We start from the raw sequence: 25,999 nt of genomic DNA, 5'->3' as shown, positions 1-25,999 counted from the left end.
CAAAACAAACACTCCCTGTCCATCCATCCCGTCTCACCCCCCCGCCCCGTGTATTCTGAGCTCATGGATAAAACAACTCACCTGCATAACCTATTCATTGTCTCATGAGCCAGGATCTTGTAACGGAGAGCTACTGCCAGGATGCCACACTGCATCTACCATAATGCACTTCACTCTTCCACTTACACTGATTGGTGCATTACAACTGATTTAGGCTAGACAGAGAGTTTATGTAAGATTCAATAAGGGAAGAATGCTTCTGAATGCCAGGACGTCTGGTTTTGCAATCTCAGCCACAAAACAACTCAAAATCTCAATTCTGAGTGATTTTAATCAGAAATAGCTGAACAGTGAAATTCAATGTTCCCATGGAAAACTGTCATATCTGATTCATAAGATAAAAAATTCATTATTTTTGCTATTTAAACTGATTCAGGATTAAAATCTAATGAAATAACCAATGAGATAGCAGTCTGCTATTCCAAAAAGTTCCTTAAATGAGCATCATCTATAAATAGAAAAAGCAATTGTGAATTGTCATCACTGATGACATCACTGATTTCAGTAAATAGAAATAAAAATAGACATGATTAGCTATATCACTGCAAATACATAACATGAATGAGCAGATCAGTCCAATTTACAAGGCTATGGGAAGAATTACTTGATATTATTACCAGACCACACTGACTGATCTACAGTGGTCTCCCAATTCAATGCTGCTGGTTCTTTGTAGTTTTGAAGACCATTTACAAATATTAAAAATTAATAAAATAATAAAATAAACATAATTGCTTAGTTGCTTGAATGGGTAGGAGGAATTTCTACTGTTACTTAACCTAGATTATTGAATTCTGTTCAACAGTGTGTGCACAGTACAGGTTTTATAGTAGTAGAGATTCTTAATTTAGCTTTTAAACAAGCTGATTTATAAGCTATATATTTATATAGCTACCTAGTTAAAACAGGAAATTTGGCATGGTCTAATTAACCATGTAGAGATAAAAACAGACACATGGCACTGATGAATTTATATAGCCAAACTTTGACAAAGATCATAATGAAACATCACTGTAAGCATCTGTATTTCAGATGACCCAAAATAGCCCCCTTTCAGCTGGTCAGAGGAGTCTCAGTTAATGAAAAGTCCCACAGCCTTAAAGCCAGGTTGACAAGGAACTGCATGAGTTACTGCCTTTGCTAGTAAATATTAAAAGGGATGAGAGGTTTATGTGCTGATACTAAATTGATCTGGTTTGATCTCCTTAAAGAGAGGATATAACTTGAATATACTTATTTTTATTATCCCTCTAAACATAAGGACCATTTGCACAGTCTACGCCTCCTTCTTGACCATCACCCCAGTGTCACGTGCCTGGCTGCTGAAAGACGAATGACTGGCAGAACAGAAGTGGAAGTGCAGAGAGCTGAACACCAGAAATGTTGAATCACAATTGTTCTCTAGAAGATTTCTATCTATCCATTTTGGGAAAGATATATTGGCTTGCTGATAGCTGGTTGTCCATATGAAACTTTCATTGACTGGTTCTGTGGTGGGTTTACCTTGGCTGGAGACCAAGTGCCCACAAAAGCCACGCTGTCACTCCCCTCCTCAGCTGGACAGGGGAGAGAAAATAAAAAAAGGCTCTTGGGTCAAGATAAGGACAGGGAGATCATTCACCCATTACCATCACAGGTAAAACAGACTCGACTTGGGGAAATTAATTTATTACAGATCAAATCAGAGTAGGGTAATGAGAGATAAAAACTAAATCTTAAAAAACCTTCCCCCCACCCCTTTCTTCTTTCCGAGCTCAACTTCACTTCTTCTACATCCTCCTCCCGCAGTGGTGCAGGGGGACGGGGAACGGGCATTGCGGTCAGTTCATCGCATGTTGTCTCTGCTGCTCTTTCCTCCTCCTCCTCGGGGTGGGGTGGGGGGCTCCTCACACTCTTCCCCTGCTCCAGCACGGGGTTCCTTCCATGGGAGACAGTCCTTCATGAACTCCAGCTTGAGTCCTTCCCATGGGCTGCAGTTCTTCATGACCTGCTCCAGCGTGGGTCCCTTCCATGGGGTTCAGTACTTCAGGAACAGCCTGCTCCAGTTTGGGTCCCCTGCAGGATCACAAGTCCTGCCAGCAAACCTGCTCCAACATGGGCTCCTCTCTCCATGGGGCCACAGGTCCTACCAGAAGCCTGCTCCAATGTGGGCTGCCTATGGGTCTCAGCCTCCTCCAGGCATCCACCTGCTCCAGTGTGGGGTCCTCCATGGGCTACAGGTGGATATCTGCTCCACCATTAACCTCCATGGGCTGCAGGGGGACAGCCTGCCTCACCGTGGGCTTTACCATGGGCTGCAGGGGAACCTCTGCTCCAGCGCCTCAGGGACCTCCTCCCTTCTTCTGCACTGACCTGGGTGTCTTCAGGGCTGTTTCTCTCACATAGTCTCACTCCTATCTTCTGACTGTAGTTGCTGTTGTGCAGTTTTTTGCCCCTTTCTTAAATACATTATCCCAGAGGCACTACCACCATCGCTGATGGGCTCAGCCTTGGCCAGCGGCGGGTCCACCCTGGAGCCAGCTGGCACTGGCTCTGTCGGACATGGGTGAAGCTTCTAACATTCTCAGAGAAGCCACCCCTGTAGCCCCCCCCACAACCAGAACCTTGCCACACAAACCCAATACAGGTTCATAGCATGACAAACTAGAAATGTTTAATAGGAATTCCCTGAAACAATAGGAATACAGGGAAGGACTTGAGGACAAGAATGGAGATAGAAGAGATAAGAAGTAGAATGACACCACACTGCCAGTATTCAAGGTCAAGGTGCTGAGAGAGCAGCAGGAGGAAGACATAAGAGGAAAACAAATCAGAAGGGAGGAAAATATGGGGGTATATCTCGGGTATCTTTTCACTGTTATTTGACATAGACCTGTCTTCACTAATTCCTATTGACTAATTTCTGCTGACTTCAGAGGGCTTACATGGTAGACTTCTAACACTGTGAAGGAGGGTAGGAGTTAAGTAAGGACAGTATGTAAGGCATGGAGACAGTAATCAATTTTAACACAGAAAATTCAAGACACTTCATGGATTTGCTAAATAATATGGGTTTCATTAATGTAGATATCCCCAAGTAAAAATGAATCTGAGGTTCATTATACTAAATCACTAATGGCTAGAAATTAAAACCTGTAATGCTAGCTCATATTAACTTTAATTGGAAATTTTAGTTCCCCAAAACCTGTCAATCTTCCTGTCTGTTCACAGTAGCCTGCCTTTAGTTCAGATCTTAACAACAAAGAACAAAATGCCCTTGCAGTGGTTAGCCTGGAAAAATATTGCACAAGGAGCCTGTGATCCACATAGTGATTAATCTAGGTGTATGCCTCTTCATCATAGATGTCATGTGATTGCTATTTAGTCAACATATAAAGAGAGTCAATGTATAGTTAGTAGATGTACATGTAGTCAAAGCATGTTAATCTTGAATATAGGTACAGTACCTTGTCATGTTCTGTTGAAATATTTTATGCACCTGTTCAGGAACTGCAGCTTTCTTAACAAGATAAGAATATTAGAATGCATTATCCAAGGGACTCCTCAAAGCTAAGTCCATATTCCAGAACTGACTCCTATCATTGACTGAGAAATCTGTACTTTGACCCAGACTCCATATGAATACCAGCGATTTTAGAGCTGGTGAACTGTAACTGGGATATGTGCAGCATGCTGTGCCTTGACCATACGTCCATCTGATACCATACCATCTTGGGGTTTCCAGCATCACAAATAAGTTATAACTGGCTATCACCTTTTCTGAGATATTAATGAACAGTTATCTGCTTTGCAAGTGCTTGTGCATGTCATGTGGTGTGGAAAGAACTGGCACCTCCTCAGTGCAAAACAGCCCTTAAGCTTTTTGTTATGCATACAAGAAGGACCTGACCTCTGTCTCTCTGTCAAGTTATCTGAACAAATCTAATTGCAACCCATTCAGGGTATGTGCTGTGTGAAAGTTATCACTAAAAACCACTGATATTGCCTTTTTTTTCAGTCCTACACAACATGATGAACCCTTATAGTGAACTGCACATCCATAGTACGCCTCTGAGCAGCACACAGAGTAATATTGAACTGTGGCAAATAGTGCAGTGGGTTATTTTTGGAACGAGGAAACTCCTTCCATTTTCCATAATGCAATAAAATATACCACTGCTTGTACTTCAGTGAAAAATTCACAACTAAGCCTTCAGTCTTTCTCTGTTTTTAAACTATTGGAAAATGAACAGCATGCTGAAGCTCTGTTTTAACTGGTTTTCCTCACTGATTTGGCCTCATTTCACAAGTGTAGACTCCTTATGCCAAGATTTTATACACTGTTTTTTCTTTCTCTCTCTACTGTGCCAATAAAAATGTTTTTTTCTTTTTTTTTTTTCATTTGAAATCTTATATTTATTACTTTCAGTGTCACTGTACCCTTTCTATAAGTGATAGGACAAGGGGTAATGGTTTTAAGCTAAAGAGTTTAGATGCAGATTAGGTATTAGGTTACTGTGAGGGTGGCAAGACACTAGCACAGCTTGCCCAGAGAAGTTGTGCACGCTTCTTCCTAGAAGTGTTCAAGGCCAGGCTGGACGGGGCTTTGAGCAACCTGGTCTAGTGGTAGGTGTCCCTGCCCATGGCAGAGGGGTTGGAACTGGATGGTCTTTAAGGTCCCCTCTAACCCAAACCATTCTATGATTCTGTGAAATCTATCATGGAGTAAAGTGCAAGTCAACAAAGTAATGTACATACATCAAGCAAACTATTTACCAGTTAAGGTACTGTGGTACAGATAATATTCTTTGAAACACACTGTAAGGTAATGTTCTTAACTGTAACTGTAAATTCTGTAGTAAGCCAATAAAAGTGTGCTTTTATGCTGTCATAAATGTCAGGTTTTAAATATCTTAAGATGGCTTAGCTGGTTTTAACCTCATCCCTATAGAATTGCTCCTTTGAATTAAATGGGAAATACATTTTATCTATTTTTCCTTCAAAATTAAAGAAAAAAAATCTGTATATTTAGTGGAGCATCCACAGAAGATCTGTAATGAAGACCTCTAACTCCTAATAGCCTCAGACTTACTGAAACGGTACGGTCACATAAAATAATTATCTGGAAGGTAGCTGCAGAAGTAAAATAGATACCCACAGATCATCCTCTCCTATTTATCTGGATGGGCCACCATAAACCAGAATGATCTGCATTCAGGCCAGAACCTTACCTTAACAGAGCAATTCTTAGACTATCTAATGCAGTTGGCAGGAAGGTTTAAATGTATTTTTTTTCAAATGTTTTGCTGGTAAATTAACAAACCCAGATAGCAAAGGGATCCATTTGGTGGACTTAACTCTCAGTGTGTGGGCTGAGCGGTTGGTTAGACAACCTTCAGGCTGACTGCTGTCAAAAATTTTAACAGAACCATCAAGTTGTCCATGAGAACACAATACCATCTGTAGCAGGCATTACAAGTGCATTAAAAAATGCAGATCAATAGGTATATTGATACATATACATATATATTTCTGAAATATTGTTATGATCAGGCAGATTCACCTCAATTTATTTCCATTGGCAGGCAGGCATTTTCTATTAATTTTCATATAGAACCTCTTAGAGTTTTCTTCAAAATGGTACATAACGAATGGTATACAAAACTTGGGTGTTGCAAATAGTTGCCCTCAGACAGGCCACACCACACTGATTTCAGACTTCTGGGTGTACTGCGTATCAGTAACTTTCAGACCAAATTTGCTCAGTTCACATGCAAAATGGCGTTTTGTTTGGATTTTATTACTACCAGTTCTTTCAGAGCATCTGTAAATCTGAAAGCCAAGCTACTCTTTTTTTTCCCCAGCTCATTTATTCTCCAGTAGAAGCAAGGTCTGTGATGGCCTAATTTCACTGCGGTTCAACTGGGACTAGTCTTGTCCCTGGTGGGTTTTCAACCTGTGTAATTCTATAGAAGGTGTGAGAGATGAGGAGATTACACGTATAAAACCAAATATATCATGGAATGCATTTTCACAGCTGTAACTGTGTGTCAAAATAAAATAAAAAACCCCAAAACCTTCAAAATTTTGGAAACAGCACATAAGAAAGTAAGAACTGACAACCAACCAGATGTAAACCATTCTCCTCTGGTTTGTTACAAAGATAATCCCAAAAGGAAACCACACACCTTGCAGTACTTGCTCCCTTTAAATATGCACTTAGATAAATGAACACTTAGATAAAACAAAATCAGGTCTTTTGCACCAATCACTTTTTTGACAAATTCTTATTAACACTTTGTGTAGTCTGACAATGAAAGTTCAAAGTTTTTTATAGAGCATTTAACACAGTACCTCTTCCAGTACAGAACTTACTTTATGCTGTTACCATTTCTAGTTCTTCTGAGCACTTAATTTTTTTACACTCAGTTTATTTGTGCAAATGGCATGCTGCACGAGGTCTGTAAGTACAGTATGCAAATCTTTTTTAAAAAAACATGAAATTAATTACAATGGTTAGCATTATGGTAAGAGCTGAGGTAGGGAAGTGACTATAGTTATGTGAATACTGAGCGGCTAACTTATGAATACTGTAAATATTAGAGATTTTTGAATATTGAAGACAATATAAAACCAGAACTGTTTTTACTGCCTTATCTAGCAGTGAAGAGGTTGCCAAGATTTCCAAGCACCTGATGGTGTCCCAGTGACACAGGTCAGAAGACTAAATACCAGCCAACACAAATGGCAGAAGAAAACTGACATTTTTCTCTTTCAGGAGAAAGGAGGATGATTAACTTGCAGATTAAATTTATCAAAAGAGAGAATTCTAATCTAAAGTTCTGCTTTGAGTAAGACAGTGGAACACAATGCCCTAGCAAAGACAATACAAGTCACCAGCGATAAAAAAGAAGCAAAAAGATCCTCAGAGTTTCTATGCAAGCAGATACTCATCAGCTCTTTGCTGGAATACTTTGTGCTCAGCATTATTTTTTGTGCTGCCCAGTTGCCCAGAATCTCTGATCATTATGGTTACCACCTTCGCTAGTGCGATCCAGAAGGAAATCATGCCCGTCTCAAGTAGCAGACTACTTTAAAAAGAAAACATAGGTAACATATAAAATCAGTACTGTTAACCTTATTTTACCGACTGGGATCTGAAGCACTGCCAGATACATTCCAGGATGCTGGAAAAGCTAGAAATGAAGCCCATCTCAAAGCTCAGCTTTGGTGACTAAACTACCCTGTCTTATCAGCTTTTCACTTAATTATTGTTAGAACAAGACTGACAACTGAAACAGGGCTGAAAGCTGCATCTGGTCTTCTGAATGCTAACATACTGTTATTATGGTTACATGTTTCAAATTATTTGATCCCATATGAACTCACTTTATATGCTTTCACATCAGAATAGAAGAGGTTTAGGTATTACTAAGGTTAGGCTTTGATTAGCAATCAGAACCAAATACGACTTAGGCAGTGCTGCAGACTTACTATGATTGCACACACTGCCTCAAAGCTTCCACCCATTGACACCAGCTTACAGATCACCAGCAGCCCAGCCGACTTAGGGAAATAGCCTTCCTTAGTGGGTACAAGATGTTCAAACTTTGAAATAGCCACACAGATATTTGACAAAATATTTGACACCCATCTTGACAACTGTTCCTGGATTCTGACCTTAAATGCAAGTAATAACACTCAGCTTTGTGAGCTGGCACTTCGTGAGTGAACTTCAGAGAAGAAAACATGCAGAGATAAGCAAGTGAGGAGGGTAAAGGGTAATAGAGAGAAATAGTGACAGGAGGGGATAATCGAAATAGGAACTAATTAGTGTCAGATTTTCAGTAATTATGGTGGCCTGAAATGAAATACATACTTTGGACATTAGGCAAATTTGAAACAAGAAAGACAACAGAAAGGCAAATCTCTCTGCTGAGCACAACACAGATGTGTAAGACACTCAGGACCTCAGCAGTATGCTGCAGTTCCAGGGTGTAGTTGCACGAGGGAAACATGAAGAATAGTCTGACCCAGCATCAGCCACAGGGCATTCTGCCCAGCAGGCTGGGATGCTTTTAGAGTGCTGGAGCACAGATTTCTGAGGAGAGAGACAGACTGAAGAGTGCACTTTCCTAATCCTCATTTCAACGCCCAAATTCCAGACTGTGTTCCTTTAGAAACAAACCTAAGGCTAAATGTTTTTCAGAAAAGGGCTACATACACTAACTCTCAATCCTAAAGTAATTTAAGTTTCTTACAGGATATGTCCCTTCCCACCATACTGCAACTGTCTCCTTTGTGTTTCATTTTTGTCATAACGTTGTCCCCTGAATTTGGCCACTGTCAAGAGGAGAGGCTTAGAAGTGGTCATTCACTCTTGGGAGGAAAACGCTCACTTGTTTTGATTCTCTTAGTAGGTGAATCCACTGCAGTGTTCAATTGCAGGTTCAATACTCCACTTTCATTATGAACTAGAAGTAAGGTATTATTGATCAGATCCAAAATGAAAACAAACCTCTGTATTTATACATTTACAATGCCCTTATTGTAATTATTGGTCTTGAATCTTCTCATTCACATTTCATTTTAGGTCTTCCAGGTAGAAAAATTAGACTATTCCTACAGGGGGAAAATTCTCCTTTCTGATCAAGTCTGTTTCAAATTGTCAAGATTAAATCCAGTGTATGGAGAGAAGTCAGCTTTCCAGAAAAGCATCCTCCCTAACTCAAGCACTTTTTGTGATCATTCAGTTAACTTTTGTTCTCTTTCTTTATTTCACAAAGATGACGTGAGTAATGATTATTATATTAGCTTTGGTACCATGGATGCTACAGCAGACTTGCAGCACAATTCTCTTCCTCCTCAGGGGATTGATATTTTTATTCACAGCACAAGAAAACCTAGTTTGTGGACAGAGTATTTTTTCCCCATTTCTGTTTCTTTATTTGGTGTTTTGATGCAATAAATTGATTAGATAGACTAGCCGGTAGTTTCATAATCCTGTTTTGAGCCTACCAGAATTAATTACTGTTCACATAATACTATTCAGGAAGTATGTTTTAAAAAGCAGAATACTCATTATGGTATAATTTTCAAAGATGCCATCCACATGCTATAATTCCCAATAGTTATGGGGATGAATGCTTGCATATTGCAAAAGGGCAAGATAGCAGGTGAGGAGTTACCCCAGTAATGCCAGTCAGTGCAGTGTGTGGTCCTGGGTGAGGTTGTCACAACACAGTTCTCCCTGATTAGATGAGGTTTCACCTGCCTGGCTGCAAGTATCAGTGTTATGCCAACGAGTGCAGATGAGGTTAAATAGCTACAGAATGGATCTGAGCCCAGGGAAATGACTGGCAGCATTTCCACTAGTTTCATGCCACTTTGTGTCTAGCCTTCAGCGTGGTCCTTTGTACAAGACTTGAGACAGTTTTTATCCAATTCCCTTGCCTCAATCCACAGTTCATAAAAAGGCATGTGAAAGTGTATTTATCTGGAGACCTCTTTAACAGCTTGTTTGCTGTTTAGTAAACAGTTCTCGGCATCCACAACTGAAGTAACTTGACAGTTGCACTTACAGATTGCAAAACTGGGGTTTTGGGTTTATCTTGCCCAGCTTACTTTTAATATTGCATTTTTATCTGGTCTGTTCCTCAAATGAAGAAGAAGAAAACCTCAGGCCTTTTTAATGCACAAACACAAACAACTTCCATAAAGAACTTACTAGAACACCTAAAATTTATTTCTGATGGCTAAATTTATTACCTAGATCAGTGCTGAAGGGTTTTCTCTCACTAAAATCTCTCTACGCCCTAAAAGTCTGCCAGTTATGACTTAAGTCCTTTCTATTACAACAGCCTTACTGAGCTTCTCAAGTTTATCAGTGAATCAAAAGGGTACCTAAGGTACGTAAGCAGTACAAAAATTATGAATGTGGCATCCAAGGCATCTTTAAGGATGATTCAATAGGGTGATCCTTCAACAAGTGGACTTAATGAGTTCAGAGAACCATTTCAGTCAGTTACAGAGGTAAAGATAACTAGAGCTCTAGAGCTTCAGCGAGAAGCTTGGGAAACACTTTTCTAGATCTTACAAAGTTACAATTGCTTACTTTGCTATTTATTATTGCTATATGTGATCATACTTACCCTTAATCAGACCTTGTCATTGTCCTTGCAAATATATTTTTTTTTTTCCACTAAACAAACACTTGAAGATGATATCAGGGTGACATTTGGGGAAGGATAAACACAGTCGTATTTTTGGTTACAAATACAGAAAAACAAAGCCTTGAAGTAAATCAACATTTATGTTCCTTTGCCACTTTTGTTTTGTACCTTGCATCTGTAGTGATGACACTTGAAAGCACACCTATTGCACACTTGAAGAACTCTATAGCTAGAAATGACTGAAACATTAATAACATTGGAAGTGGTAAGACATATTTCTATCTGTCTATCACTATTAAAGGAGAAGTTGTTGCCACGGTAGTGGTGTATATCTAAATGTTACAAGAGCTTCAGAGGCTATTGAGTTGATTCTGTATTGAACAAAGTGAAGTTAGCCAATGATGACTCATGTCCTTTCCATCACAACTTAATAAATGGATACAGAAATTATACTGATTTTCATGGATAAGCAAGTAGGTTTGAAATCTGAAAACTCGATGAAATATAAATTATGGAATATGGACAATATGTGATCTCATAACAGGGTGAAAAGTCCACCGCTTGAAGAAAGTATGCTAAACTGCAAAGGTTTATTTTGACACACTATCACAACAGGTTTGGGGTTTGGTTTTTTTTATGTTGTTTTGGTTTTGGGGGTTTTTTTGTTTGTTTGTTAAATGCAGTTTGGCAAACTTCTTGTGTTTTTAGGATTCTCTGAAGCCTTGACTCGAACTGTACAAAGCTTTAATGTGGAATACCTGGTTTGTCATAAAGTGGAAAGTATTAATGTGAAAGTAGTAACATGACAAGAGTAATTTCATTTAATACCACAGAATGAAGAAATACGAAACAAAACCTAAGTATCTGCTGTTCTCAAATGCGAATCTCAAACGACAATCGGCTTCCAGATTCATTGCAATTAGAATTATTAGGTAAAAATTGATTTTACCAAAAGAGATTCTCTACATAATAGTTTCCTCTCAATTTACTTTGTAGGGGATTTGAACCAATATGCCTCCACAGACTGAAGTTTCCAACTAAGATTTGTTTCTATAAAATAAATTTTCTTTTTTTTTTTTTATAAAACAGAAGTGAAACTTCTCAAATGTGTAACTCAAATAGATTTTTAACCAAACATTAAGAACTCTTCCAAAGTTACTTTGTCCAGCTTCTATCATAACTATGATGATATTTTATTAGTCAGGGCCTGAATATGCAAGTAGACCCTCTTGGTTATTTATCCATATACCACAGTCAGATGAAAAATCTGAAACAGAGTACTCAGTCATCAGAAAGGTAAGTGTACAGGTTATTCAGAGGTCAAAAAGATGCAAAATGGAGTTCAGTAGTCCTCTTCTTTCCTGAAATTTGCAAACTGGTTTAAGAAGTCAGTGAGGAGCTTTTTCAGCCTTTGGAAACAGTGCGCTCTCCAGCTCCTCAGTGCTTTCCTCACTGTTTTAGTTCTTGTCCCTTCATACCCCCAGAAGATGGCAGTGTAGGACTCTCTAGGAAGTAATAGTAGGGCAACAGTTTTGCCCAATTTCCACCAGTAGTGCTTTTAAAATTATTACTTTTAAAAAAATTAAAATTTGTGCCATGAATTTATTCACATTCACTGCAGAGGAATCCATCGTTTTCCAGGCTTCCTTCCATTCCCCAGGACCTTGGGCATGTCAGCTACCCAAACATGCAATGTGCATTCACACTGGGGGAGCACCAGCAAAGATATTTGTAGAATAAGACTTTTAATACTTCACATCTCCCACATAATAAGCCCAAATTAAAGCAGAACACATAATTAAGTCCCGGCTTCCCTGCAAGATTACCAGCAATTTTGGACAGATCACATGGCTCAGGACAATCTCAGATATGGCTCTGTGGGGTCCTGGCAGCCTGAGAACATATCTTAGATCTTTGGGAACAGTTCAGTGACATCATGTCAATCGAGATTAATAAAGTCCCTGAAGAAACACTGAGTTTGTATTATTTGTAGAAAGAGGATTCCCAGGTCTTGAGTCATTCAAATCAGCAGTAAGTCTCTCATGGGCCTTAGGGCAAGCAGGGCAAGGCCTGCAACACAGATGAAATCAGAATAGGGGTCTTTGAGATATTTCAGTTTTGTTTATAACATTTGGATCAGCAAAACTACCTTTAATATGCTCAGATACTGAAAACTTTTGAAATACAGTTCCTATAACAGACAGCTGAACCACTCGTTTCTAGCTTCTGTGCTTTCAAGATGGGGACAATCTTGATATGACTAGACAACTGGGAACTAACAGTTAAGGAGAGACAAGAAAAACAACATTTAAATTAAAATTTAATTTCTGCTCAGACCTTCCTACAGCACTATTTTTAAACATTTGCAAGTTCTCTAAGATACCTTGCTGTTATTTTACTTTCCCCAATATGCTTAGGAAAATGTTTGAAATACAGTACCTTACTGTATATGTAATTTAACTCACGCCTTTTTCTGATGCTTTTAACAATTAGGCAAAACCAATTATTTCCTGAGCAAATTCAGTACCACAACAAACCTGTAGCCAATTCTGCCAGCTAAGACCACGACTTCCAGGACAGTTCCTGTGCAGCCACTTGGCTGCAATCCTTTAGTCCGTCTTACTAAGAAATGCTCTCAAGTTTTTGATATTAGGCAGCTGGAACAGCCACAAACACTAAGATATTTTCCATTTAATGTTTCAACCAATTTTGCTCCCTGCTCATAGTCCAGAAACATGTACCTTGTATATGCGACATTTTTTTCTTTCATCTTCAGCAAAATAACTTTATATTGTCAGTGTTTTTCTAAAAGAAGAGAGAAAAGAGGACCATATGTAGAGATATGCCTACAGCATATCAGTGGAATAGAGGTTGGGAAAATGAAGGTGGTTAAAATGGAGATAAAGCAATATCCAAAGGAAAGGATTCAACTAGTGAGAGATTATGATGTATTAAAGTACATTTACGAGTGGGAAATTTAGTCCTAACTTGAAAAATACTAAATGTTTAAGCAAGATATATGACAGAAAGGAAAAATCAGGAATTCTCTGGACAAAACCACATGGTTCTGTCAGGAGTGGGATTGCTCAGCTTCAGTGGAAGACAGGAGAACGGGCTGGTCTCGTGTAAAAATCTAGGAAGAAAAAGGAGAATCTACATAGAAAAGAAGAGGAAAATAGCCTGATATTTGTATTTTGGGGAAAATGATAAAAGCTAGGAAAAAGAAAGTAGTAGTTATGCTTTTATAAGTACAAAGGCACTTTGTTGTCACCATCCCCTGACCCCAGACAGGCACACTCTTGATCATTTAATAACTTGCTTAGTTACATGTGTGTTAAATTTTCAGTTCCCCCCCCAAACCCAACTTAATCCACTTTTAAAAGGCACAACTATCTATCATTAGTCACTTGGCTAAAGTCAATCTAGGAAGACACAGCAATCTAACATTCCCAATTGCATCAGTTATGTCTATAAACTCTCTAAATTCAAGCAAAAAGATGGATGCCCCAAATGATATAATCAAATATTTTTTTCAGTTTTATTACTGAGGCAGCTTATATAGAACACAGGAATTAGCAGGGTTTTGCAGTGGTTTGAAACAGATAAACTCATGCTTACAGCACTTCATTATTTTGTAGCTATCATCATTCTACTTGGAAAGTGGGGAATATTATACTCATACATACACAAATAGAATATATACTAAAACATTACATATATTAGTATATTTTTACATATATATATGTTTATATAATACATATTCTCTAATTCTTGATGCAGCTTGGGTCTCCCTGAAACAAAGTGCTAAAAAAAATAATTTTCCAAGCTTTTTCTCCTACTGAAGCAATCATGATTAAACAACTCAAAAAATCCCAAAGGTTTTGTCCACAATGTGATCTTTCAAAGATGAATGAAAAGGTTTTCTGTTGCTGCTTTTGGGTATAATTTCAATTCTCATGAGCAGTTCTACTAGCCTGATGCTTGCAAATTGCTAATTTGTATGAAGCTAAGAAATGTCAAAGACTGATTCTATAGTAACTTTTAGCCTTTTTTGTTCTATTTTAATATAATTGCTTATTTAGTTTTATTTCATGGAGCTATGAAAAGTAACTAACTTTTATTGTTACTTAAGTAGTATAATTATTTCACCAAAGTGTTAGCACGATTTTGGGAAAGAAGAGAATCCAAACACACTCAGAAACTTACTGAAGTGGCCTTCATTTAGGAAGATGATCTGGAAAGGTTAAGAGTAATACTTAATTATTTCACCTGTGGACTAGCCATACAGTGGAAGCTTTACCAGTAATACTAACTCTCCAGTTTTATTATATACATTCCCTAATAGCTGAGTTGTTCTACAGCGTGTTCACAAAACTAAACATAAGAGTTTACACCACATGCAGAAGAATGGCCAGGTGTCTGCAAAAGGAACAATAAACATTCAAATCAGTTTTCTGCAGTGAGTTCCTCGAAGAGGACATGACACATTTTCCATCCCATCCCCTCGTAGATACAGCCTGTCATTTGACATTTAACCTTAGAGACCTGAAGCATCCCAAGTTTGGAAACTCATGAAGCCATGGGTCAGCTTGTGCAATATAGCATTTGACAAGAATCACTTTAACAAGCAGATATCGTTAAGGTATTCCAGATATTTAAAATCAGAATACGTATTCTATAAGCTTATTACATAGAGCTTTCATTGTAGGAAGTGTATTCAGCATTCATGGCATGCCAGTATTTGTTTTTGTTTAGGTTTAGCTAAGACAAAATCCCCCAGATATTTTTGTTTTTGTAGTAGTATCCTGGGTAGCCTATCCTATTGCAATAAAAATAGCCTTTGCCAAATGTTCTCTAGGAACAGAATCAACACCTATTTCCTTCTATAAAGCTATACAGTTTTTGTCAGGGATTTGCTTATCAAAGTTTTCATATAGGAATTCTTATTTCTTAAATGTTTAGATTTCTTTTTTGTGCTGCACATGGCAGCAGTTGGCAGCAGTTGTCTTTCCTTCCTCCTTGAACAAAACTTCTCACCCTTAAAACAACTGAAGCTTTAATTCAGCAATGTAGTCACATGAGGTTATGCAGTCTTCTCTTTAAAGACAAAGTAAAATCTACTAATTAGACTTTCTAGAGAGGATGAATTTGTATTTCATGCTTTGTATCCATTAAACTAGCTGCTGCAGGGTATTTTGTGTGTGGATTGACTTTGCCCCTCCCCGAGGGGTTCTCTTCAGGAAGTTGCTGGGAGAAAGGCATGAAAGGAAAGGAGGAAAACAGCACAATTTAGGATCAGTAGCATGTTCAGATGGTATCAGTTGCCAAAGCTCAGTTTTAGACAGAAGCGTTAGAGCCAAGCCTTTAGAGTTCCTGGCATCCCTAACGTTGATTAGACCTCATTGGGAATGCAAGAACAGTAGTTAAAACTGGCGTTCCTGCTTCTGCAAGGTAAGGAGGATCACAAATAGCTTAACTCATGAAAAGAGATACCAGTATGTGTCTGGAAGTTGATTAATTCTGTTTCCTGCTGAATCAGCCACCTTATCGCTGAATTAGCAACGGTTGACATCTGCAAGTGAATTAATCTCAGTTCTCCAGGAATCAGAATCACGAAACCGTGAGGAGTTGCTGACACCCTATTACCACCATCTGAATTACGGAATGTTTTGAGACCATGGTAGTTCTCCTTATTGAAGGGAGATCTATGATGAAGCTACCCCTTACTAGAGAAGCAATTCCTCAAGGTGTAGGTAGCCTTAACAGCCTTTGCATCTGGAAAACACCACCGTTTGTTCAAGAGTACAAATCCATGGAGATTGCTGGTTTAGTGCTACTTGTTAGGTTACAATAGCAGCATCAGAATAGCAATATGACATTTGGTTTAGCTTATTCCAGAGCTTCAGCATCACAGTTCATTTGATTCCAGTCAAAGAACTAGATCATGTCAATGACCCATTCTGTCTAGTCTTTCAAATTAAATGCTAAAAGGCCAGTAAACAAAGCAGGGAACAATGTAGGTATAGCAATGTAGGATACAAATATAAGTCTATCATCTTACTGTGTAAATACCAAGCATTTTTCTTAATTGGTATACTAAAGGTTAGGTGTGCTTGATGTAACAAGTCCATGCTTTTGCAGATTTTGCCTTATTTACAGCTAGCTACCAGATGAACACGTTCCCCACCACACCATTCCTCTTCCCAAATTTATACTTATAAAAGCAACCCATCTTTGTTACAGAAAGCTTTTACTTTTAAACTGTATCCATACACAAAAAGTGCAAATGTACACAAGTCTGGAACACTGGCTGCTCAGGCACAGGGCTGAGATCCAGCTGCCCTGGGATTCAGTTGCCAGCAGCTGAACCAAAAAGACAGGAGGCCAGAAATTTGAAATTTTAGAGGAACACCACCACTTACCACCCCTGCTGCTTCCAGCAAGGGGCAGCTTTTGGGAGCCTTTGATTTGCAGGATTTCTGGCTAGAACAAAGCCTGAGCTGTGAAGGACTGTGAAGGTTTCATGCAGGAAACATGTTTTTGTGTGGGAACGAAGGAGAAGACAAAGGTAGCAAAGGCAGGAGCACCTAGCTGTTAATCCTCCTCGTACTGAAGCCTGAGAATTAGGATGATTCCTTCTCTTACAGAGGAATTAAAGATCTAAGCCACTGGATGGGAAGTCCTTAGTCATTAGGTAGGCTGGCTATGGGATGCAAGCCGACCTATCCAGGCCAGGAGGAAAAGACTCAAACAGCTATTTGTATGATGTAGACTTTGAGTAATGTTGCCAGCATCAACATTGCCTCTTTCCTCTGCTTGGAAGAGAGAGAAGCAGATGCTCTACAAACTTTGTAACACAAAGATGTAAGCTTGGTGAGAGTTCTTGCTAACAAATTGCATGATTTGATCAGAACATATTAGGAAACAGAAAAAGGTTGTAAAACAAAGGTGGGTTTGGGGATTTTTTTTCTTCTTTTCAAACATCGATTTGCATTACAGCTTAGTGCATTGAAAAGTTGAGACTATGACGAAAGAAAACACTGACAGGCAGGACTCCTTGTTCTGCTTAAGAAACATTAAGTCCTTCCCAGAGAAGGAGAAGACACCCCAACCTTTCACAGCTGCCTAGTACTATCACCTCTTCAGCTGACATGTAGATGCCATGTCTCAGCATTAGAAGACAGCTAAACCTGAGAAGGCAAATGGGCTTATTGGTGAATCGAGATGAAAAAGACAGGTGTGGCAGGGAATAAGAAGGTTCTGCATGTGGCCGTATCATTGCAGTTAGCAGGAGATCAGGACTAAGCTGCACTACAAAGTTGCTTTCACAGTATTACAGGGTTTACAGAAGATGATTCAGACTTAGCAGGAGGAGGAAGAATGAGCTGCAGCAGAGTTAGGGGAAACCTAGTGCTGAAAGAAGAGGGCCAAGACATGTTAACATTGCAGGATAATCGCTGTAACACTCACAGGATTATCAAATTAGGAAAACAGGGTAAGGAGCAGAGGATTGGTAAAGAATAAGCATTGGTAGAGTGGTGAAAAACTGAGAAATACATTTCAATAAAGTGCTGAAAAGGGAACATCACTATGTCCTCAAAAATAATATACTATTCTCACTTTGTCTCCGACAGCCTAGACGAACCTTTTCTGTTGATAGGCACAAATACCTCTAACGGTAAGAAGAAACGGCAAAACACAACCCACAGCTCAGGTTCCACAGAGAAAGGAAGGATCCTGAGACTGTCAGACAACTGCTACTGCTGAGCAGACCTTATAGTCATCAGTCTATTGGTTACCACGCCTTCTTTGAATCGTGGGTTGTTTGTTTTTTTTAAATGCTAGAAAGCAGCTGAGAAGGAAAGAATGGGTGCATCAGCCTAGTAGTCATGCTTTAAGAAACAGATAAAATTTTTAGGGGTAAATAACAACTTGACTGAAGTACAAGATAAGATCTGTACTCACTCCCACATTGTTACTGATTCACAAAAGCACTGGATCAACCCTCTAGCATACCTGTCCAACTCAGTTGTCACAATAGTACTTAATAGTAAGCAGAAAAACAAGGTCTGAAAACTTAATGAGTGAATCTCATGACATTCAAGAACAAACCTGCTGTCCAGAAAGTCTACAGAAAATTCCAGACTGCAAAGATTTTGATAAAATATATGAGCACAAAATAAGATTGGACAATCACAAAGGTCATAGCAAAAAGGAAATGTGCAGTGCATCTTTCATGCAGGGTACAGTAGCAAGGCTTACAGAAAGCTGCTGGTGTCTGTAATAGGTACAGACCCTAACATCCAAATGAAGTCCTGTCATCATCTCTGGTACACAGGGAAAACAGGGTATCACAGTGAAAGAACAATATTATTCTTAATATTTCTACTGTCACAAATTTGCTACATGGTATTTGATGAATGCCAATAACCAGGATTAAAGCTCTCATTGAGACAAATCAAGTAGAGGTATGCAGATGCTTGCGCTCACCCAAAGATATAGCTTATCTCCTCCAGTAGAGGCCACATGGACTTCGAAGCTGGGCACACGTCTTCAGAGGATATTGCTGTGCACTTGCTGCTTCCCCTGAGAGGACAGAGGAAGTGGCTAGGAATTTGACTCAGCTGTGAACTCCAGTGAACCACTATTTTTACTCAGAAAGATGAATTTTCTAACAATATTTGTTTTCAGTTACCTCTTTGCCTTGAATATGTTTTCCTAATAAAGCTTTAAAGTTTTCAAAAAGTTCATCTTGGCAATTCAAAACATGACTTACTGACAGAACTGCTGCTCACTTCAGTGTTAGTATTTTACATCTGGTTGGAGAATCAGGCTGAATTAACATATACAGAGTTTCATTCTACCAATTAATGTGATCCAAACCCAAGAAATATTAATAAATTCAGTTTGTAGACATGAAGATTTTGCTTAGGAATAGCTTTAATGGGATTTTAAGGGGAGGGAAAATCATGTTATTTTAGTAGATACCAGATATCACAGTTTAAGAATGCTTTAAAAATCTGTGAATTTAAAATTTCTGTGCTAATATATAATAAATATCCCGTGGCCTTTAAGAAACCCTGTTTATCTAAAATGGTTTGTTCATTTTTTTTAAAAGCTACTTCTGCTATATGTTACATCTAAATGGATTATAATAGAAGGAAATTAAATTACTTTGGTCCTCCTTGGCAGAACTTGGTGTAACTGTCAGTCATACTGCATTGCACGTACAGCCACAATGGCATTTTGCACTGTGCAATGCAGCATTATGCAGAAATACCTGAGTTAGCACTGAATTAGCTGGCTTCAGAGCTGTACCGATGAAGGTGGGAACAGTGCCATTCTAACCGGGGTATCGCAGTTCAAGTCAGTGCACCTCACTGGTCCCAGCTATGCAGACCACTAACATTTTTAGATGCTTGAATAACGAATGATGGCACATTTCCTTTCTTCTCCCCTCTCTTCTGTTCATCTTCTTCTTTGGACTCACGTTATCTTTAGGGGTGGATGGTACCTCAGATGCTGCTAAAGGGGCATGAAAGAATCTTAAAATTTCTCTAATCCCTTCCCTCCTCTAGTACATCTTACATCTTCTCAAATGTTTTTAGCATCTGTACTGAATTCTTTTCCGTAACTACAGAATAAAAAAACACAACAAACCAACATTAAAAATATAATGCTATTATAGTCCCAAGGAAATTGGCAGGAGAAGCTAAGTAGCTTAAACCGTTTTTGGAAGCCAATGAGAGATGAAATTGATAGAGCTCTAGCAAAGTTACTTAATAAATTATCCATGTGCAAGCCATTGCACATGGTAAATGTACAAAATTCTTTTCTTCTCCTACTTTCAGTTGTATACCAGGGCAGCTTCAGACTGCATCATCTAGGCTCATGGGCAAATGACAGAAGAATTTTAGATATGAGTGGGAAAACTAAACTAAAAATGAAAATAAACATTGCTGAGAAATGAACTGAGCTAACAGCTGTAACTCAGATTTTAAACAGCACTTCATGAAATCAAAGTACATGGCACTATCACTTTGGTGAATGGTAAGATAGATAGAGGAAGTCTTAAGGCACCCCAGAGGACAACTATTCCAACTTAATTTCCACTTTCCCCCCTTCTAGGCTAGTTTTAAAATTGATTAGTGATACTAAATAGTAACAATCTTTTAGGATCGGTCAAATCTGGTCTATAAAGTGTTCAAAAAGCAGTAAGGAGAAACACATCAGCATTTAATGACATATTTATTCACAAATCCATAGGCTAAATACCATGAAGTTATCCAATGATTTAGGTACCTTACAAAACAAAACCATTCAAGTTTATTCATTTTCTTCTGTCATTTGGCAAATAATTTGACTTAGACTAAAAGTTACCTTGGGAAAGTACCTAGCCCTGATTTGAAATACTTTGAAATATTTTGAAAGCTTTATGTTCAGCTAAACTATTTGCTTTCTGATTTCATATTCTCCAGATTAGGAAATAAAACCTTGCAATATGGCAAAATAATGATACCAGAGAAAAGACAGTCTGCCTTTCAAAGAGTTATTTCATGGACATACAAGATATTAGGATTTTGCAATAACGATTATAAACTTTTAATGCACTAGAAGTTATTCCTATTCTAGGTACCAGAACCTTGAAATATGCATTGCTAGGTTTTTGAGTTGCAATACAAATACTGTAATTTTTTAAAATTCTATGTTGCTCTGTTGCTTCACAATGCCACCGTGTCTTATGTTCATACATTGTGGATGAAACCACAGCAGCAACAGAGTGAATCAGTGAGTCCTGTTTCCACTGTTTAGAAGGCCCAGATGAACTTTTGCAAATTATCCAGTTGCCAGGTCTGGGAAGCAATTATTTTTAAGTGAAAGTGAAATCACCATTTCCTGAAAAAAAACACCAAACAACTTCAACTATGAAAGGGATGGGGAGAAGCAGAGATTAATAGGTAGCTTCTTAGCTGGTGCAAAGTAGCACTGGTAAGGAAAGCTCCTCTGATGCCATGTCACCAGGCTCTGTGTTTTCTTTCTGCAGGAAAGAAAGCAGCAAGTGGCTGCAAGTAAGATGAAGACAAGCCTGGAAAACTTCTGCAGATAATTATGAAAAATCATACTCAACAAAAAGACTCAAAAGGTCTCAACACAACTGCATTTATTCTCACCCCTACCCCACCACCCCCACCCCTTCCTCTCAAGAGACTTGTGTGATGAGATGTGCAGAAAACAGTGGAATGCCAGGAAAAATCACTGTATATAAAATTTTGGCTAAGAAACCAGCATAAAGCATGTCAAAAAATTGCTGCATAATTTACTAAAGACAGAATTTGGGTTTTTCTCTGCATATTATTAATTCCACTAGAAAAGTGATGGTATTGTGGATGCTTGGAGAGTTTCTTTAGCTATGCAAATCTACGACTATTTAATTTCAACATGGCTTTAGGAGTTGGCAAGCTAACAAAGTTTTGCAGAGACGTAAGAAAAAGAAAGAAGACCTTTTCAGTATCTATGGCTGGTATTCAACATAAGATTCCCATCAGTTTGGAGGGTTTCATCCATTGCTATCCATATGTCATTTCTGAGACAGCAGGAGACTTTGCACTCAGGAAAACTTGTAACATCTTTCTAATTTTCCCCACCTCCTTTGGCTGAACTTCACTTGAGAACCAAGATAATTCAGACAAACTTGAACTCCCTCATATTTGCAACACAGGAGTAGTTAAAAAAGATATAGAGCCGAAAGGCTTTGATTACCAGATATTTTAAAATTCTTATTGTATTCATGACAGGTTTTGGTCATGCTTTTTCTGCATACCATCAGTTTTACATGAAGAAAATGCTGAATCTCAGATGTCATGGAGATTTAAGATAACTTCTCCATTTCAGAATGCATTGTTCAGTACATCCAGTTTTAGATCACAGCTCAACTTACCTATAGATGTAGAAAAAAATATTTATTGGCTTGGAAGACTAAAACCTACATGTAAAAAAATCTGTATCAATCAGACAAATAATTCTGCCATTAAATCAAAAAAGTTGGTAGCAAAACACAGCAGTGCTTGAAATAACTTTCCATTGCTACTTATAAACTTCCAAGGTTTTATTTAGTAAGAAACTGATCTCAGGTAGCTTTAAAGCTGTAGGAAATCCATGAAGTGTTTAAAAAAACTGATTAATCTGAGATGTATTGACTTCAAAACCTGGCTATAAACACCAAAATGGAAAATGACTTACCAATATGCTGTACATATATGGTCTATAGCTGAGTTCTGAAAAAGATGAAGTTGACTGGCAAACCATCAAGTAATTTGCACACAAGGTGTCTTTTAAACCTATCTGTAATGATCTATGCCTTTTAAAAAGCAAAGCAATCACAAATACACAAAGTAACAAAGGAACTCTACAAACCCTATTTGTAGAAAAAAACTTAACCTGGAAGAACAAAGTCTTTAAAGTGGTCCTTTGAAGAGGTCCAAAGAGTTACCCCAGGGTATTTTCAGAGTGACAGTAAGGTGAATTTGACTGCAGTATCTTCTCGGGCAGCGAGAAAAGGACTATCCAGTATGTACATACCTGTATGGATGGATAGAAATACATTTTATAAGTTGGCCATAGTACATTTGTGTTCTTGCTAGGGAAAACCCAGAGCGGGAAAGTCTATAAAGCTTTTAACAGATAGGAAATCCACACGGACCTGGCTCTTGATCCCGTTCGCCAGCCGGCAGGCCAGTCCCTAAGCCCGGCCGGCCCGCCGGCGGGGGCTGGACGTCAGCCGCACCCCGAGAGCCGCGGGCGCGGAGCGGGGGTGGCCGGGGGGTGGCCGCCGGGCACCGGGTACCGTTGCCGCTCCCTGCCCAGCTCCGCGGCGGCCGGCGAAGGGCTCGGTGCGGGCTCGCCGGCCCCCGGCCCCCTGCCCACCCGAAAGCGGGCTGTCCCCGGGCGGGACCCTCAGCGTCGCCGCCGCCCCCGCGCCGCCGGGCGCCCCCACGGCGGGGTCGGGGCTCGGGCTGGCCGCCGTCGGCGCCTGCCGGGGGGCGGTGCGGGGGCGGTCCCGGCCGCCCGCCTGGGCCGGCCCTCGGCGAGGGGAGCAGATATAGGCAGGGCCGCGGGGCGGAGGGGCGGCGGCGGCGGCGCGGAGCAGGGCGGGCGCCCCTTCACCACCGGCGGGCATCGGCCTGCCGTGAGCGTTTCTCGGAGGGGACCCGGCAGCGGGGCGGCCGCTATGGGGTCCGGAGGCGGGCTGGGGCTGGCAGCGGTGCTGGCCGTCGCCGTGCTGTGCGGGCCCGGGGGGCTGGCCGGCCGCGTCCTCAGCGGTGAGTGCGGTGGCCGGAGCGCCTCGGTGCGGTGCGGCGGCCGGTGTGGGAATTCCGCGCGTACGGGAGCCGGAACCGCGGAGGGGACGCAGTGGCACCGGACCCGCCCGCGAAGTGACCCGCGTGCTGCGGGCGGGCTGTGACACCGGCTGGGGGGCGCGCCCCCGCCGCGGCGGTCCCCAGGGCTCCGGCGGTCCCGCCGCTCTCGGTAGCGTGCGGCGGCCGGTGGGGGACCGGGCCCGGCAGCGCGGGGAGCCGCTGTAGCCGCGGGTCTTCGGGGGCAGAGGGCTGGGCTGGCTGTCCGGCCGCTGCCGCGGTCTCGTCGGTTCCTGCCGGTGTGGTGGCGTCTTGCACTGGCCGATCTGTAGAGCTGATTGATCGCCTGCATAACGCGGCTCCGTTTTCATTGTTCAGAAAGACAGAGCGTGTACCTGCTGTGCTGCCTTGCTGAGGAACAGCTGTACGTTGAGGTTGGTTTGCATCTATGCAGGAATGTTTCTTCTTTGTAATAGAGTTAGGAGGAAAAAGCAAACTTCTGAGAGCATACGGGGTAGTCCTGGTACATGTAAGCATGTCTACAACTCTCAAAATTGAGAGGAAGACAATACTTCAGGAATCTGTATCTAAACACGAGCTTGGATTTAATTTAAGGGCTGTAGGATCACTGTATTTCCATCACACAGAGGCATATGCTCAGAAGCAGCTAAACTTAATGGAAAGGCTATTTTTAATTGTATTTTGAGTCAAATCCTCCAAGTTAAAGCTAACCCCCTCTTGGAGGCATGTTGCGTGTGCAAGCGCATTCATAAGTCTTTCTTGAAATGAAGATTTACACACTTGACTGCACTTGTGTGTAAATCTCTGTGTACCTACCTCTCTCCAAACTGATCTAGGAACACCACGAATTACTTCTGAATGATTGTTTCAGGGGCTGTCATGGTGGCACGTCAAGAAAACTTTTTTGTAGGTTTTTTTGGTAGCAAATATTTGGTTACTGAATTCAGATACCTCTCTTCATTGCTGATGGAGTGCAATAAGCGACTGTTCTTGTGATGTCTTATTTGAAGCAAGTTTACATGCGGAACTGTGATGTGCTGTTTGGCTTCTGGTAAAACTGCACCTTCTAGGAAACGATCTCTAAGTAGCAGTACTTCCAACGTTTTGAAAAAGCTTGCCTGCCTGAAGTGCACCTCAAAATAGTTCATCTGCCTCTGTTGTAATATGAATTATAGAGTCATATATGATACAGCAAAGCTCTTAGTTTATTGATTTGTGTAAATACTATGTAACACTTATTTTCAGGAGTAGTGAAGATCACTCATCCATGAGATGCATTTTACATTAGTAGCCTCAGTCAGGAGTCCATGTGGGGCAAAGAAAACCCTGTCCCTTAATCTTACAGCTGAAGCTTCTGCATTTAAGTGAGATGCAGCAAAATGAATAGAGGTCCAGCTTTTAAAACAATGTGTAGTATGTGTATGCTGCTTAGTCAAACTGTTCCTGGATGCATTTAAGACTTTGGGGTTTTCAAAGAATATAGGCTCTAGACCGTATTTCCCCAAAGGACTTCAAAGCATGCGTGTCATGTCACTGTATTATGCAGCTAATGCGTGGCTAATAGAATACGGGAGACATCTGGAAGTGACTTACAGAAGGAACCATTTCTGTACTATCAGGTGTATCAGCTGAAATTGTATTCCTTAGATAAAGATTCTCTAGACAGTAACAGCCAAATTTATTTAGTGTGCTTATGCCAGAATATTCTGATATACTGGCAGGAGAACTTTTCATTTTTCCTCAGGGACCACACCCCTATCCTGCCACATGCACATGGATAGGTCTAGTACTACTGGTAGTTGTCATTTTTTTTCAAACAAGAAATAGTACTATTGAATTATGGGGGCAGTGTGTGCTGTCCACCTGACTTCCTTCTAGCTTATCTGTATATCTTAGGTAAGAGTCAACAGTTTAGACTTACAGGCTTACATTTAAAATCATAAGTCTGCATCTTAAACAGACCTGTTTCTGAAAAATTGCTGATTTATGCTTCAATCATGATAATATCGAATGCATGGAAATCTCGCTGCTCATTCCAAAAAAGTTAAATGCATATTCCTATCACTTGAATAGAAACTGTTCCTGAAAGTGATTTGAGTGTTGGTTGGACCTTGTAGAATGGTTCCCATTTACTGCAGTTAGTTTGCAGCAGACCTAGAAATAATTGCAAAACTGCAACCATTTTGACCATAGTGTCACGAAGGCAGAGAAGGAAGGATCAGCCTTTTCAAAATGCCTCTTCCTTAGGTAAAGGTTTTCTGTTTCTTATTCCAAGTTACTTAACTTACCCAGGATATAATTAAAGTGATTATTGGCATAAAAAAATTCACACTTGGGTGTTATTTCTTCATAATCTTTAATTTAGGAATTCTTGAAGAGCAGTAATACAAATGCTTTGTAATTTGTAGTGTA

The 25,999-nt window shown here is 40.1% G+C and overlaps 1 protein-coding gene and 1 long non-coding RNA gene across 11 annotated transcripts in view; one reads left to right on the top strand and one right to left on the bottom strand.

Moving 5' to 3' along the window:
• LOC130144747 (uncharacterized) overlaps positions 1–23,204 on the bottom strand; it is an 85,642-nt gene extending 62,438 nt beyond the window's left edge. The window contains exons 1-2 of the long non-coding RNA XR_008820231.1: positions 22,791–23,204; positions 18,702–18,797 (exon numbers count right to left, since the gene is read on the bottom strand). This is a non-coding gene — a long non-coding RNA (uncharacterized LOC130144747). The remainder of the gene's footprint in view (positions 1–18,701; positions 18,798–22,790) is intronic.
• Positions 23,205–23,346: 142 nt separating this feature from the next.
• Positions 23,347–25,999, top strand: part of CHODL (chondrolectin) — a 45,299-nt gene continuing 42,646 nt past the window's right edge. For all 10 annotated transcript variants that reach the window (XR_008820270.1, XR_008820271.1, XR_008820272.1 and 7 more), the window contains exon 1: positions 23,347–23,530. Coding sequence is in view for 7 of the 10 variants with exons in the window: in XM_056329069.1 (XP_056185044.1) it covers positions 23,440–23,530 (91 nt within the window). In the remaining 3 variants the exon portion in view is untranslated. The remainder of the gene's footprint in view (positions 23,531–25,999) is intronic.

This window comes from Falco biarmicus, chromosome 2 (genome assembly GCF_023638135.1).
Source record: "Falco biarmicus isolate bFalBia1 chromosome 2, bFalBia1.pri, whole genome shotgun sequence".
NCBI classification, from domain to species: Eukaryota; Metazoa; Chordata; class Aves; order Falconiformes; family Falconidae; genus Falco; species Falco biarmicus.
The sequence above is the reverse complement of the archived record's forward strand: the minus strand, read 5'-3'. Positions and strand labels throughout refer to the sequence as shown.